Below are 13,784 nucleotides of genomic sequence, written 5' to 3'. Positions count from 1 at the left end.
CGGTGAAAAAATGACACACACAAACATGCCCACCGTTTATGCCAAGGCAGTGCCAACCCACGGTGCAGAGAGGGCAAAGGATAAACAGTGGAGAGGATCCCTACCGCTGCGATGTCACCAAGGCCCAGACCGGGCACCAGCCACGTTGCCAGGAAACCTTTGCGAACCAAGCACCCCCTAAGTCCATCCTTCAATGCGCTGGACGTCTACAAGCTTAGCAATTGGTAAAAATAGCCCCCCAAGCTGGGAATCTTCAAACTCAAGAAGGAAGGGGGGGGGGAGTAACCAGGGAACCTGTCAAAGGAGGGACAGAGTTCATCCACTCTCAAAAAACCCTGGAATGGTGGAGTAATCCCCCCCAAAAAAAGAGGGGAACACCCCCCTCCCCAGAAACATAACTCTTGATCCACAGAAACAAATACCCATACAAACCATTGGCTCCAGTCATGGGTACGGAGCCAGGGAGAGAGAAAACGGGCGTGACTTCCAAAAGATTGCCCTCCCCCTCCCCCCGGACAAAATCAGGTTTTTAAAAACTGGGATAGGGAAACGGCTCACTCCTGCCCTGATCTTATCCCCAACGTGCCTTTTTGCGTCCTAACATCACCTCTTATTGGGAAGGGGGGAGGGGGAGAGAAAAGGGATCTAGGGAAAGCAGGTGATGGGGGGGTAGTGGGGAGGATTTGAGGAGGGGGAGAGGAAAAAGAGCCATAAGGAAATCCCCACCCAGCCACCCCACGCAGCTTGTTATGTGGGGCTCGATTTCTGCTCTCGGGGTCCCCGCGTGTGCGTTTAAATCTCCGAGAAGCAGAGGGGAAGTTTCGAAGAAGAAATTGGGGGGGGGGGTGAATTTCCAAATTCCTGGTGAGGGTCAGTTTTGGGACCCAGAACCCCCATCCCCAGAGGATCGGCGCCCCGCCGCGGAGGATCGGACTCACCCCAATATTTTCCCCTCCCGGCCGGGTTTCTCGGGACGCTCCGCGGACACTTTTCAATAGATACCGGGATCTCTCTGGCGCGCGTGCCTGCGCTGGCCGGTGTCGGCGGCGGAGTGTCGCGCACGATCCCCTCCGCCTCTCTGCGCCCCCTCCCGGCTCACCTGTCCTGGCCACGCCCCCGGCTCACCTGTCCTTCCTCCCCCGCCCCCCCCTCCAGCTTAGCAACCCAGCTGCGCCAGGCGACCTTAGCCTCCCGCAACCCGGAAAAGGAGGCCAGCCCTCCCCCGCTCTCCAACCCCCACCCCCGACATTGCGCGCCCGTGTACCCCCCCACACACCCCACCTGCGCCAAGCCCCGCCCCCGCCCCCACCTGCGCCAAGCCCCGCCCCCGAGCCTCCCGGCGCCCCGCCTTCTCCGCACCTGGCTCGCGCAGTTCCACTCGCCATCTCATCCTCTCGCGTCCTATTTTTTTTTCGCCTCTTCCCAAGGCAGCGGGGGACGATCCCGCCTGCGCCGCCTCGCCATTGGACGGAGCGGGCGATCCCTCGCCTCCCACTGGCGCGACCCGCCGCCCTTCATCCCTCCGCACCCGCCTCCTAAGCGCCTGGGTGGGTTGGGTGAGGGGAGAGGGTTATTTCAGGTCGTAAAAGCTGGCGGCCATCAGATCCCTTTCTCTCCTCCCCCCCCCCCTTTATCCGCCGGACGCCTGGGTTCTTTGCAAAGGCTTTCCACCCCCCCCCCTCCTCCTCTCCCCTTTGCTGGGAATCTTTGCAAGGGTTAACGGGCTTCTTGCAAACTTGGGGTGAGGGGGGACTGGAGATCCGGCCTGGGTAGGGGTTTTTTTTGGGGGGGGGGCGTCATTTCGGTCACTTGAGGAGAGTCCTAGGAACAGCTGAATCATCCGAGGCTGCGGAAGAGAAGTTTGCAAGCGGAAAGGATGATTTAATCCTCAGGCGGTGGGGCAGGGGAAAGTGGGGGGGGGGGACACACGACTTCCCACTGGGGGGGGGGGAGGATTGGTCACCCCCTTCTCCTCCTCCCCCCCCCCCGCGCCGCAGCACTTGGCCTTGATGATGCAGCCCGCAGCGAAGCCATCTGGCTCCGGATCAGCCCCAAGCGCGCACACGCCCTAAGCACCATCTACAGGCCACGTGGAGGCCCACCGCTCCCTCCTCCTCTTGTATTTATGCAGCCGTTCCTTTGGAGCAATATCCTAGCCTGGCCTTCGGAAAGGCTCTCCAGAGCTGCTTCTTGCAAATCAATAATAATGAAATAACCCTGTGCGCAGCTTGCTGCTTTTTAGAAAGGCATGGCAGGAAAGGAAAATGGGAGGGGGAGGGCAGAGGTGAACAAGCGAGCTCGCAGGCCCTGGATTCCTCCTGCGAGAAAGTGAATAAGCGGCCTCTACGGAGCCCGCTCAACCTGGCGAGATTAGGCGGTGCCAGCATTGGCATGCGTAGCCAGATCGTTGGAATTGGAGGGGATGATTTTGCTTTCAAAGTCCAAAAGGCTACATTTCTGCTTCAAGAGACTTGGGCCTCATCTGCACTACAAAGCACTCTGATGCCGCTTTTGAAAGTGTGGCTTCCCCCCAAAGGATCCTGGGAACTGTAAAGGTTGCTGGGAGTTTTTTGGAGACCTCTGTTCTCCTCGCAGGGCTGCAATTCCCCGAGATCCCTGGGGAGAAGGAAAGAGGGGTTTCCTAACAACTCTCAGGACCCCTAACTAACTACAGCTCCCTGGGTTCTTTGGGGGAATCCGTGACTGTTTATAGTGGCGCTGTGGGTTAAACCACAGAGCCTAGGACTTGCCGATCAGAAGGTCGGCGGTTCGAATCCCCGCGATCGGGTGAGCTCCCGTTCCTCGGTCCCTGCTCCTGCCAACCTAGCAGTTTGAAAGCACATCAAAGTGCAAGTAGATAAATAGGTACCGCTCCGGTGGGAAGGTAAACAGCGTTTCCATGCGCTGCTCTGGTTTGCCAGAAGCGGCTTAGTCATGCTGGCCACATGACCCAGAAGCTGTACGCCAGCTCCCTCAGCCAATAAAACGAGATGAGCGCCGCAACCCCAGTGTTGATCGCGACTGGGCCTAATGGTCCCTTTACCTTTAACTGCGTCAAATGAATTATCATGCAGGTGAGGACTCTGTTGAGAGATTTTGAAAATGCTATTTTGCTCAGAGTCTGATCCGCATTCTCTGGGTACTTGTTCTCAACCTGTGAGTCCCCAGATGATGTTGGACTACAACTCCCATCATCCCTGAGCTCTAGCCTTGGTAGCTAGGGGTGATGGGAGTTGTAGTTCAACATCTTCTGGGGACCCAGAGGTTGAGAAAGGCTGCGTGATTACATGGTTTAACAACTGGGCAGCAGAACTTCTGCTATTGGGTCTGTGAAGGGTTAAAGAAGGGTCAGGGGAAGCTGGTGAGGATCATCCAATTGGAATCTGGAGTCCTGCATGCGACACAGGAGTTTGAGAAGGGAGTGGGAACTTGTAAGCACCAAAGTGACCTCCCCGGGGTGGGCAGGGTGTATGGGGGTCCTGGGCTGCCCCAATGACAAGACCCCCTTCTTAGCATCGCTGATGTGGCCCAGAGGAAATCAGATCAAGACATTTGGCTCCACCTTGGCTGCAGGAATTGCCAAAAGGGGACGTACCAGGCGTCGCCCAACCGTCTTAGGGGCTCCACTCTGGATTTGTGTAATGTTTACTCTTCAACCTTTTCTTCTCCCAAAGATATCCCACAAGGTGGTTAACAATGGAGGGAGTGGGGCAAGGGGGGGTACAGTGGTACCTTGGGTTACATACACTTCAGGTTACAGACTTTTCTAACCCAGAAATAGTACCTCGGGTTAACAACTTTGCTTCAGGATGAGAACAGAAATCGCACAGCGGCGGCAGCAGGAGGCCCCATTAGCTAAAGTGGTGCTTCAGGTTAAGAACAGTTTCAGGTTAAGTACGGACCTCCGGAACTAATTAAGTGCGTAACCAGAAGTACCACTGTATCTGGTGGACCCCGCCATTGGAAGCAAAATGAGATTGGGTTCCTTGTGTTTTGGGATCGAAGGGCCAGCACAGACAAGACTCCTGGGACACCAAAGCCTGGAAGATTGGCAGCAAATATTTAGGAAGAGGATCTCTGAATTCTTTCCTCTGTGGACTCTGAAACACACTGCAGATGTGTTTTGTATTAACGGATCCAGAATGATTTTCAAGAAATTGCAGAACTGGGGGTGGGGGGGGGGGTCAGAGAGAGAGGCACATGGAAAGGCGGTCATATCCACAAACCATTTTCAAGATTTGCCTGCTACAGTGGTACCTCGGTTTACAGACACTTCAGGTTACAGACACTTCAGATTACAGACTACGCTGACCAAGAAATAGTACCCCAGGTTAAGAACTTTGCTTCAGGATGAGAACAGAAATCACACGGCGGCGTCACAGCAGCAGCGGGAGGCCCAATTAGCTAAAGTGGTGCTTCAGGTTAAGAACAGTTTCAGGTTAAGAACGGACCTCCAGAACGAATTAAGTTCTTAACCCGAGGTACCACTGTATATGATTCTAGAGTGCAAGGCTATGGGATCCTGGGAACTGTAGTTTGTTAAAGGGTGCTGGGACCTGTTCTGTGAAGGGTGAAGCCATGTTCATTAAATGTGCGTCGGCAGCCGTTTAGATTATGCAATATGAAATAAGCCCAGGCTCCAGAGTGCAAGGCGTGCTTTGAATGAACCACGGACCCTGCCCCACCGCTGGTTGTGGGGTGCAGATGGGGGGGGGCAGTTTGATCCAGCAATGTGCCCAGGCTCGGATCCATGCAAAGGAAACTCTCCATGCTGGGCAGGGTGGTGTAGACTCCCTTATCCCTGCTCAACCCCCCCCCCCCACTTGCAGGTAACTGGGTGGGGTCACACACACAGGCCCAACCTGTTTGGCTGCCGCCTGACGGGCGGGAGAAGAGCTCACCGTGTTCCTCCTCGCTTCACACTCACCTGGCCTCACCTGAACAGACCCTCTCGCCCCACCCAGTGCGCAGCCAGGAGCTTCGTCCTCCCCCCCCCCATGGAAAAATCCCTGGCTCCGCTTCCCAATCCTGTTCCCTTCCTTCTCAGCCTGAGTCAGAAACAGCCACACGCAGGAGAGCTTTTTGAGCTGAGCTGGGCGGAAAGCTTGGAGGAAGCTCACAGACCCCTTGCCAAGGCAAACAGGTCCCTTTGCACAGACATTATCTCACTGAAGCGGCTGAGCCCAAGGCCCATAGCAGTGGGGGAGAGCCCGTTCCAAGAGGGATGCAGGATCTGGGCCCAGCGAGGCTCGGGTGCATGCCGAAGGATCGCAAAAGCCCAGCCCTGGCGGTTGCGCCCCCCCCCCCCAAGCGCACACACCTCTCAGGATCGCAGCTCAGGCCTTATTGTTCTGTTGCTCCGGCATGTTGTAACCAAAGCAGTTCCCTGCCCCGAGGAGCTTACAATCTGTGTTGCGAACGGAGAGAAAGGGAGAGGAGCTTGCGATGGCTGTGCACTCTGCCTTCATAGAATCATCAGAGTCGGAAGAACAGATGCGTTCGTTTCCCTGCGTACGATTTCCTTCCTGAAATTTGGCAGAGGCAGAGTAAATTTCAATGTAGAAATGGACACATGCAGAGGGTGTGTTTCAAAAGGGACAGATTAAAGTACTTACATAGCAGTAAGAAGCACTGGGCATGCTTCTGAGCATGTACAGAGTGCATTTCAGTACGGACAGGTTAAGGTGTCCCCTGAGCACATGCAGAGTGTTGTTCGGGTAAGGAGAGGTGCAAGTTCTCCTGAGCATGTACAGTGTGTTTCAGTGGGTGCAAGTCACGACCATATACCTCCCTGAACCTCAAGATCCTCCTGGGAGGCTCTGATCTGAGTGCCCCCAGTTGGATGAAGTGAGGCTGGTGAGAACCAGAGAAGGGGGCCTTTTCAGGAGTGGCTCCCTGGTGACAGAACAGTCTTCCAAGGGGCTTTTCTCCAGAACCATCTTTGTGATACTTTCAGACTTCTCTGTTTACCCAGCCCTTTCCATAAATGATGTCATCAGGATCTATCCCTGCACTTTAACTTTGGAGTCTACCTGCAATGCAGGAATCTTTTGCCTAACGTGGGGCTCGAACTCTGAGATCAAGAGTTTACTGACGGAGCTATCCATCGTGAGCCAAGTTTGTTTGTTTTGTATCTCTATAACTTTTGACTCAATGGTTTTATGTCTTATTTTCTGTTTATTTGGTAAATATTTGAGGTTTTTTGTTCTGCTTTCTTTTTCTTTTCTTTACTTATTTATTGTACGCCACCCAGCCCGAGCTCAAGAGAATGCACTCTGCACATGCCCAAAGCCGTGTTGATTTATTTATTCACAACACGTTTATGCTTCCACTGACCTGGGAGAGAACAGGTTTCAAATGCCCACTCAGCCTTGAAGCTCTCTGTGTGTGACCTTGAGCCAGTCGCTCATTCTCAGTCAAACCTATCTCACAGGGTTGTTGTGGAGGGAAAAGAACTACCCACACCTTGAGTTTATTGGAGGAAATATTTTATAATAGTAATAATTATTATTATAAGTATATACTACGTGGAGGTGATCACAGTATTCTGCCCCGACTCTCAGAGAATTACTGAGTCCTAGGCACACTAGATTTCAAGCTGATTTTACATATGAAAGTGTTTTTAATTGTTGGGTTGTTTTTTTAAATTGTTATAATTGTTTTTAATATATGAAATGGCATAATTGTTTTGATGGCTGTTTTTATTGTGAGACCACTTGGAGATGTTTTACGGTAAGTGATTCACGAATGGAATGAATGAATGAATGAATGAATGAATGAATATCTTGAGTTATTTGAATTTGCTGTCTGTATACGTTCTGCCTGTTGTCTTTGTCCATGGAGTTTTCTTGGCAGGGATACTGGAGTGGCTTGCCGGTTCCTGCTCCAGGTGGATCACGTTTGGTCAAAACTCTCCACTATGACCTGTCCATCTTGGGTGGCCCTGCACGGCATAGCTCATAGCTTCTCTGAGTTATTCAAGCCCCTTCGCCATGGTAAGGCAGTGATCCATGAAGGGATCTGTGCTCGCTAGAAGGACAGATTGTGAAGCTGAGGCTCCAATACTTTGGCCACCTCATGAGAAGAGAAGATTCCCTGGAAAAGACCCTGATGTTGGGAAAGATGGAGGGCCCAAGGAGAAGGGGACGACAGAGGATGAGATGGTTGGACAGTGTTCTCGAAGCTACCAGCATGAGTTTGACCAAACTGTGGGAGGCAGTGGAAGACAGGAGTGCCTGGCGTGCTCTGGTCCAGGGGGTCACGAAGAGTCGGACACCACTAAACGACTAAACAACAACAATATATGTTCTGCCTGCACACCGTAAATTGAAAGGGGAAGAAGTGGTAGACCCGCCTTCCTTGGAGGTTTTTAGCAAAGGTTGAATAGCAACCTGTCATGGATGCTTTAGCTGAGATTCCTGCATTGCAAGGGGTTGGACTAGATGAACTTCAGGGTCCCCTCCAACTCTGCAATTCCATGATCCCATGGTTCGAACAGCCTTGGGGGATGAGAGCAAAGCCCCATCTTGTCCAGCCTCCTGTTCTGATCGTGGTCATTCAGACTCCTCCGGGGAGGTCCACAGCCAAGGCTCGAGGACACTGTGACTCATAAGGAGACCCCAGCTGGATCAGCCAAAGGCATAGCTGTCAACCGTCCCTTATTTGGCGGGAAACTCCCTTATCCCAGCGCCGTGTCCCGCTGCTGTCCCTTATTGATGATGTCCCTTAAATTTCCCGGGTTTCATGCTTGCCCGGCTTGGGAGGGAAGCAGCGGCTCAGGGTCCTCCGCTGCAAGAGAGCGCGCGCGCTGGCGCCGTCGTCCTGGCGCAATGAGTTCCATCGGTCCTTCCCCGCCCAGGAGAGGGGGGGGAGGGAGAGAGACTCTTGCCCACGCTGCCCACAAGCCCGGAGGCGGCGGCAGCGGTGGTGGCAGCTGAGGGGGCGGCCTGAGGGAAGAGGAGGGGATGGGGAGGGATGCAGAAGGGCGGCGCTTCAGCGGCCGCGGCAGCACCGCAACCGCCTCATGCCAGATTGACAGCATCTGTCAATCCTACCAATGTATGTAATTCTTTACAATAGCAAAATCCCTTATTTTGGCTGCTGATCCCTTATTTTCGAGGCTGCTGGTCCCTTTCAGATTTTTCAAATCTGTAAGTTGACAGCTATGGCCAAAGGCCCACCTAGTCCAGCACCCTCAACTCACAGTGCCCAGCCAGTTGCCCCCTGTGGGAAGCCCCCAAGCAGCCCCCAACTGCAGCAGCGCCTTCCTTTCCCCCCCTTCTGATTCCCGGTTCGCTGCCTCCGACAGCGGAGGGAGGCCTTGAAGCCGCCGACTCCCCTTTATGGCGTGCACTGATTTGAAAAACCCCACACGGCAGGAGGCAAACTCTGTGGCTGAAGGGATCTGGCGGTGCTTGCTCTAGGGGGGCGTCCGCCTCGGGTGGAGGGGAAGCTTTCCTGTGTCAACCACTTCAGAGGGGCCGAGGAAAGAACGGCGGGCTCAGGAGAGGCATGAAAGGCAAGCCACACTCGGAGGCGTACGTAAACCACCCTGCGCCCCCAGAAACCGACCCTGCCGCCTGATTTCTAATTTTAGGCCCTGTCGGAGAGGAACAGATCCCGCAAGGGGGAGATAGAGTGGGAGCCGCTGCGCTTTTTATACATTCACCTCTTCCTCCACCGGCCCAGATTGTAGGTGGCGTTATAGAAAAAATTAGGGGTTGGCTTTGACAGCCTTAACTCCCCATCAAGGGACTTTTCGGTCCCCTAAGTCCGTTGTCGGTCGGAGAAGAATGGGTGGAGGCAGGATCCAGCAAAAGCCAGGGAGATCTTTATTTCCCTGTTGTAACAGAGCCCCCTCTGCTCCTTGCAAGGAGGTGAGAGACCCAGAACAAAGGTGTACAAGGACTTTTAAAGACTTCAGAAATTGCCAAACCTCTTAGCCGAAGACCACCCGTACATCACAGAAAGAGGCAGTTTACAACAGAAATTTGAGAGTGTGGCTTCTCTCCTGTCTGCCAAGATACCTGATAAAGGCATTACCGTACCTGGTCAGTCTAGGCCGTTCTTTTGAGATGGTAAATACTTTAGTTCTTGAATCCAGGTCAGAGGTCTACCCTATGCCTACACAAAACACGCCCTTAAGACAGGATTTGTAGGACTTGTAAGTGAAAGAACTACAGTGGTACCTCTGGTTACGTACTTAATTCGTTCCGGAGGTGCGTTCTTAACCTGAAACTGCTCTTAACCTGAAGCACCACTTTAGCTAATGGGGCCTCCTGCTGCTGCCGCGCCGCCGGAGCACGATTTCTGTTCTCATCCTGAAGCAAAGTTCTTAACCCGAGCTACTATTTCTGGTTTAGCGGAGTCTGTAACCTGAAGCGTCTGTAACCCGAGGTACCACTGTATTAGGGAAAGTTTCTCCCATATTTCCCCCTCTGTCAAGGAAATGTTTTCGAGTCAAGATGGTTTCAGGATTTGCTCTCATGTACGGGTAAGACTGGGAGAGACCGCTGCCTGAACGTGCTGGAGAGATGCTGCCAGTCAGTGCAGACAATATTGTAGCGCTCAAGGCCTGCTTGTGAGCTTGCCGCAGGCATGTGGTCGGCCACTGTGAGAACAGTATGCTGGACTAACTAGATAGGTCACTCGCTTGATTCAGTATTATGCTTGTATCTCTCAGGGCCACACTTAACAGGGGCCCAAACCTGCCACAACACACTCTTTGCCCAACAGTAGAGCCGGCTACCTCTGGCAGCGGGTGGCAGGGAGACTCCTGCCGTTGGAAGGAAACACAAAGGGATAGCTCAGTCAGTGGAGCACGAGACTCTTTAATTTCAGGGTTGTGGGTTCGAGATTCCGCCATTGCAAGGGGTTGGGCTGGATGACCCTCTGCAGTTCTACGAGTCTTTCTCAGGCGTAGGCAAACTCCGGCCCTCCAGATGTTTGGGACCACAACTCCCATCATCCCTAGCTAATAGAACCAGTGGTCAGGGATGATGGGAATTGTAGTCCGAAACATCTGGAGGGCCAGAGTTTGTCCATGCCTGGTCTTTCTCATCTTCCCTCGGCTACCAGATGTCTGGGGATCCCAGCCTCTGCCCCGGGCCCCCCTCCAGCAGTCAGATGACAACACAAAGAAGTTTATTCTGGCTCGCTCTCTTCCTCCTCCTCCACCCCCACCCTCTGTTTTCCTTTAAATCTTTCGGTTTCTCTGAAGACTCGAGAATCACGCTGCGGGTTGTGGGTGGGCTAAGTGGGTGGGGGGGGAGGTTGGGAAGCGTCAGGGAGGAAGCCGTCACTTCCCCTGTCATGCACAGCCGTCTAGGAACATGAAAGGCCACAGAATGGCTCATATCACAGCCACAGCCGCACAGCAGGGTAATTTTAGATTCCGGGCTTCGTGGTCTCCCAGGTGGGGAATGGGTTGCTCTTCAGATCAGGGAGGGGAATCTGTTTCAACCCCAAGGGCCACATTCCCCTCTGGGCAAGCTTCTGGGGGCCGCCTGGCTACGGGATCTGGCCTTTAAGCTTTGCACGAGAGCTGTAAGGAAGCGCAGCTGCTCCCATTGCAGATCTCTGGCCCTTCCCCTAAAGCGGAAGTAAGATTCTAGTCCTCATGGGCCCATATTAAAGATCTGGCTATAATAGGAAGCTGCCTTAGGAAGGCTGCACTTAGTATTTGTCTACGGGTCAGGGGAATAAAGGGCTAAGGGGTAAACCCTACAAAAGTGGAGTCCCTAAGACAGTTGGGTAGCAACTTCCAGCACCTCCTGCAGCCAAGCTGGTGCCAAACGTCTTGCTCTGGTTTCCTTTGGACCCCTGAGATCAGGGGCTGGTGGTCTTGTCATCTGCGCAGCCCAGCACCTCCATCCAAACTGCCCAGGATTGAGCCCCGGGGAGGTCACTTCCATAAAGCCATGAGCCATGGTGGAGCTTCCAACTCCAGGGGCAGTCTATCTCCAAATGCCAGACATTGAGGAACAATTGACAGGAGAGGGCTGTTGCCTTCATGCCCTGCTTGGGAGCTGCGGAGAGGCACCTCCATTTTGCTCTGATTTTAACTCTTCGCTTGCACTCATGCCTGAGCATTGTTTTTTTAAAAGTGCTATTTTATTGCAAAGCGATAAACCAGGGCTTAGGAAACCTGTGCGCCACCCTCCCCTCCCAAAATAAAGTTGTCGTGGGAACTGTAGTTCACCCTTCACAGTGCTAAGATTCCCAGCACCATCAACAAACTATGGGTCCCAGGATTCTTCGTGAGCTTTAAATGTATGGGGTGCACCGAGCTGTATTGTTAAAAGCAGGCATGGGGAAGCTTTGGCCCTCTGGATGGTGCTGGACTACAACTCCCATCAGCTCCGGCCAGCATTGGTCAGTGGTCAGGGATCATGGGATTTGGAGTCCAACAACACTTGAGGGTGCCAGTGCGGGTTCCCCATCCGTGTGTGTGTGTGTGTGTTTTAAGCTAACCTATAGGTGGGTTAAACCACAGAGCCTAGGACTTGCCGATCAGAAGGTCGGCGGTTCGAATCCCCACGACGGGGTGAGCTCCTGTTGCTCGGTCCCTGCTCCTGCCAACCTAGCAGTTTGAAAGCATGAAGTGCAAGTAGATAAATAGGTACCGCTCTGGCGGGAAGGTAAACGGTGTTTCCGTGCACTGCTCTGGTTCGCTAGAAGCGGCTTAGTCATGCTGGCCACATGACCCGGAGGCTGTACACTGGCTCCCTCGGCCAATAAAGCGAGATGAGTGCCACAACCCCAGAGTCGGTCACGACTGGACCTAATGGTCAGGGGTCCCTTTACCTTTACTCTGGCAAGCAGATGGCCCATTGCATCTCCTCTGGGTCAAAGCCAAACCTGTTGGGCTCCTACCTGCCTGGCAACTGTATGGGCATAGGAGCCAGGCCAGGAAAGAGGGAGCGGCAACCATCCTTTTGGGGGAAGGTCTATAGCTCAGTGGATCTGCTCTGTGTGCGAAAGGTCCCAGGTTCAATCCCTAGCACCTCCAGGTAGGGAGGGCTGGTAGGTAGAACCCCTGGAGAGCTGCTGCCAGTCTGTGTAGACAATACTGAGCTATATGACTACAAAGACTCTGGATAAGGCAGCTTCCTGTGTTCCTATACAGTACATGGGCCCTGAAAAATATTTAGGAAACGTTTGATGCAGCTGGGGACACACTGCCCCCTGCTGGCAGTCACAGAGACGCCACTTTGAGTACACTGATTTCAAAGAATGGGAGGTTCCCCGGGAAGATGTGGGGGTCTCAGAAACCCACCTCCCTCTCTCTTGGCGCCCAGCCTGCTGACTTCCTTCCTGTTTCCATATGGGCTGGATCGGAATGCATTTGCTGCATTGCAGCGGGGGGGGGGGTTAGAATTCATTTTGCACATGCTCAGAGAAGCCCTCTCAAGCACATCGCTGCAAAAGTGGCGCTTTTACTTCCTTCCTTTGTGCCGCTCTGCACGCGCTCAGAAGTACTCTTGTCGCAAGCATCCATTCCCTGGGAAATGTATACCCTGCCTTCCAGCTTCGCTGAGGGAAGCAGCTCCGGGGGGGGGGGGGGATATATTGACAAAGAGACCCTCCAAAGGCCAGAAAGGTGTGGTCAACTTGGTAGTAATGACCACAAGCTCCTGGGCAGAGAATGTACTTGGGGTCACTTAACCTTATGTCTGCCCACCTGCATGCAATTGGTCAAATTCAGGGTTCCATATTTTTTTTGAGACATTGGGGGGGGGAAGGGGGGAGATGGGGGGGTCGGGTGGCCATGTTTCTATTTTGCTTAATGTATGTAGGGTTTGGTGTCAGCGTTGCTCGTGCTGTTCATTTGTGTTTCTTTAGTGGTGAGAGAGGTTGGGGTTGGCCTAGGGTGTGGTTGTTTGTTTGTGATTAGCTGTGGTGATCTTTGTTTTCGTGTGTGGGTGGGTGTTTTGGATCAGGTTAGCCATATTGATTTGTATGCTGTTGGTGGATTATTGTCGTTGTCTTGTTGGGCTGTGTACGCGATAAAGGGGAGCCACACTGGAGAGACCTGTCAGGAGTAAGTATGGACCAATGGTACTAAATAGTATGGGAAACAGCCCTACTAGGCGTCTTCTTCTGTTTGTCCCCGTGTCAGTTTCAGTTTATTGGTTAATTTTTCTAGTAGGGCTGTTTCCCATACTATTTGGTACCATTCGTCCATGCTTACTCCAGACAGGTCTCTCCAGTGTCTGGTCATGGTGTTTCTGGCTGCTGAAAGTAGGTGGGTTATGAGTTCTTTGTGGTGTAAATGGGCATTGTTGTCTTGGAAAATGTTTAGTAGGGCCAATTCTGGGGTGATGTCTAATACTTGCTTAGTTATGTTACATATTTCTCGTATGGCTGTTGTCCAGAATAGTTGGATTTGGGGGCACTCCCACCACATGTGGAGGTATGTGCCTGTGGAGGTGCACCCTCTCATTCAGGGTTCCAGTTGAAGATCTGTAGCTCAGTGGCAGAGCTTCTGCCTCACATGCAGAAAGTCCCAGGTTCGGCATCTCCAGAAATCGTGCCTGGAGCCTGGGAGAACCCCTGCCAGTCAGTGTAGACACTATGGAGCTAGATGGACCCAATGGTCTGGCTTGGTATAAGTCAGCTTCCTATGATCTTCTTTAAACCAGCTGTACATTTTGAATGATGAGGACTAGAATCTTGCAAGCAGAGGCATCTCCAGATAGAGCTTGGAGAGGCTTCTGCCTGTCTGTGTTGACAATACTGAGCTAGATGAACCCCATGACCTTGCTCAGTATTAGGCACCTTCC

At 53.0% G+C, this 13,784-nt stretch overlaps 1 protein-coding gene and 1 long non-coding RNA gene across 3 annotated transcripts in view; one reads left to right on the top strand and one right to left on the bottom strand.

Annotated features, from left to right (window-relative positions):
• Nucleotides 1-1,479, bottom strand: part of ZBTB7B (zinc finger and BTB domain containing 7B) — a 57,780-nt gene extending 56,301 nt beyond the window's left edge. Inside the window, exon 1 of one of the 2 annotated variants that reach the window (XM_028710292.2) lies at nt 1,360-1,479. In XM_028710292.2, coding sequence (XP_028566125.2) covers nt 1,360-1,390 — 31 coding nt within the window. In that variant the 5' untranslated portion in view covers nt 1,391-1,479. Of the gene's footprint in view, nt 1-938; nt 1,088-1,359 lie in introns of those variants that run through there. The other variant, XM_028710293.2, reaches the window with a different exon arrangement.
• LOC144325793 (uncharacterized) overlaps nt 1-13,784 on the top strand; it is a 273,530-nt gene that overhangs the window by 116,940 nt on the left and 142,806 nt on the right. The window lies entirely within an intron of this gene.

This window comes from Podarcis muralis, chromosome 16, assembly GCF_964188315.1.
Source record: "Podarcis muralis chromosome 16, rPodMur119.hap1.1, whole genome shotgun sequence".
Classification (NCBI taxonomy): Eukaryota; Metazoa; Chordata; class Lepidosauria; order Squamata; family Lacertidae; genus Podarcis; species Podarcis muralis.
Note: the sequence above shows the minus strand (reverse complement) of the source record. Positions and strands in the feature narration are given on the sequence as shown.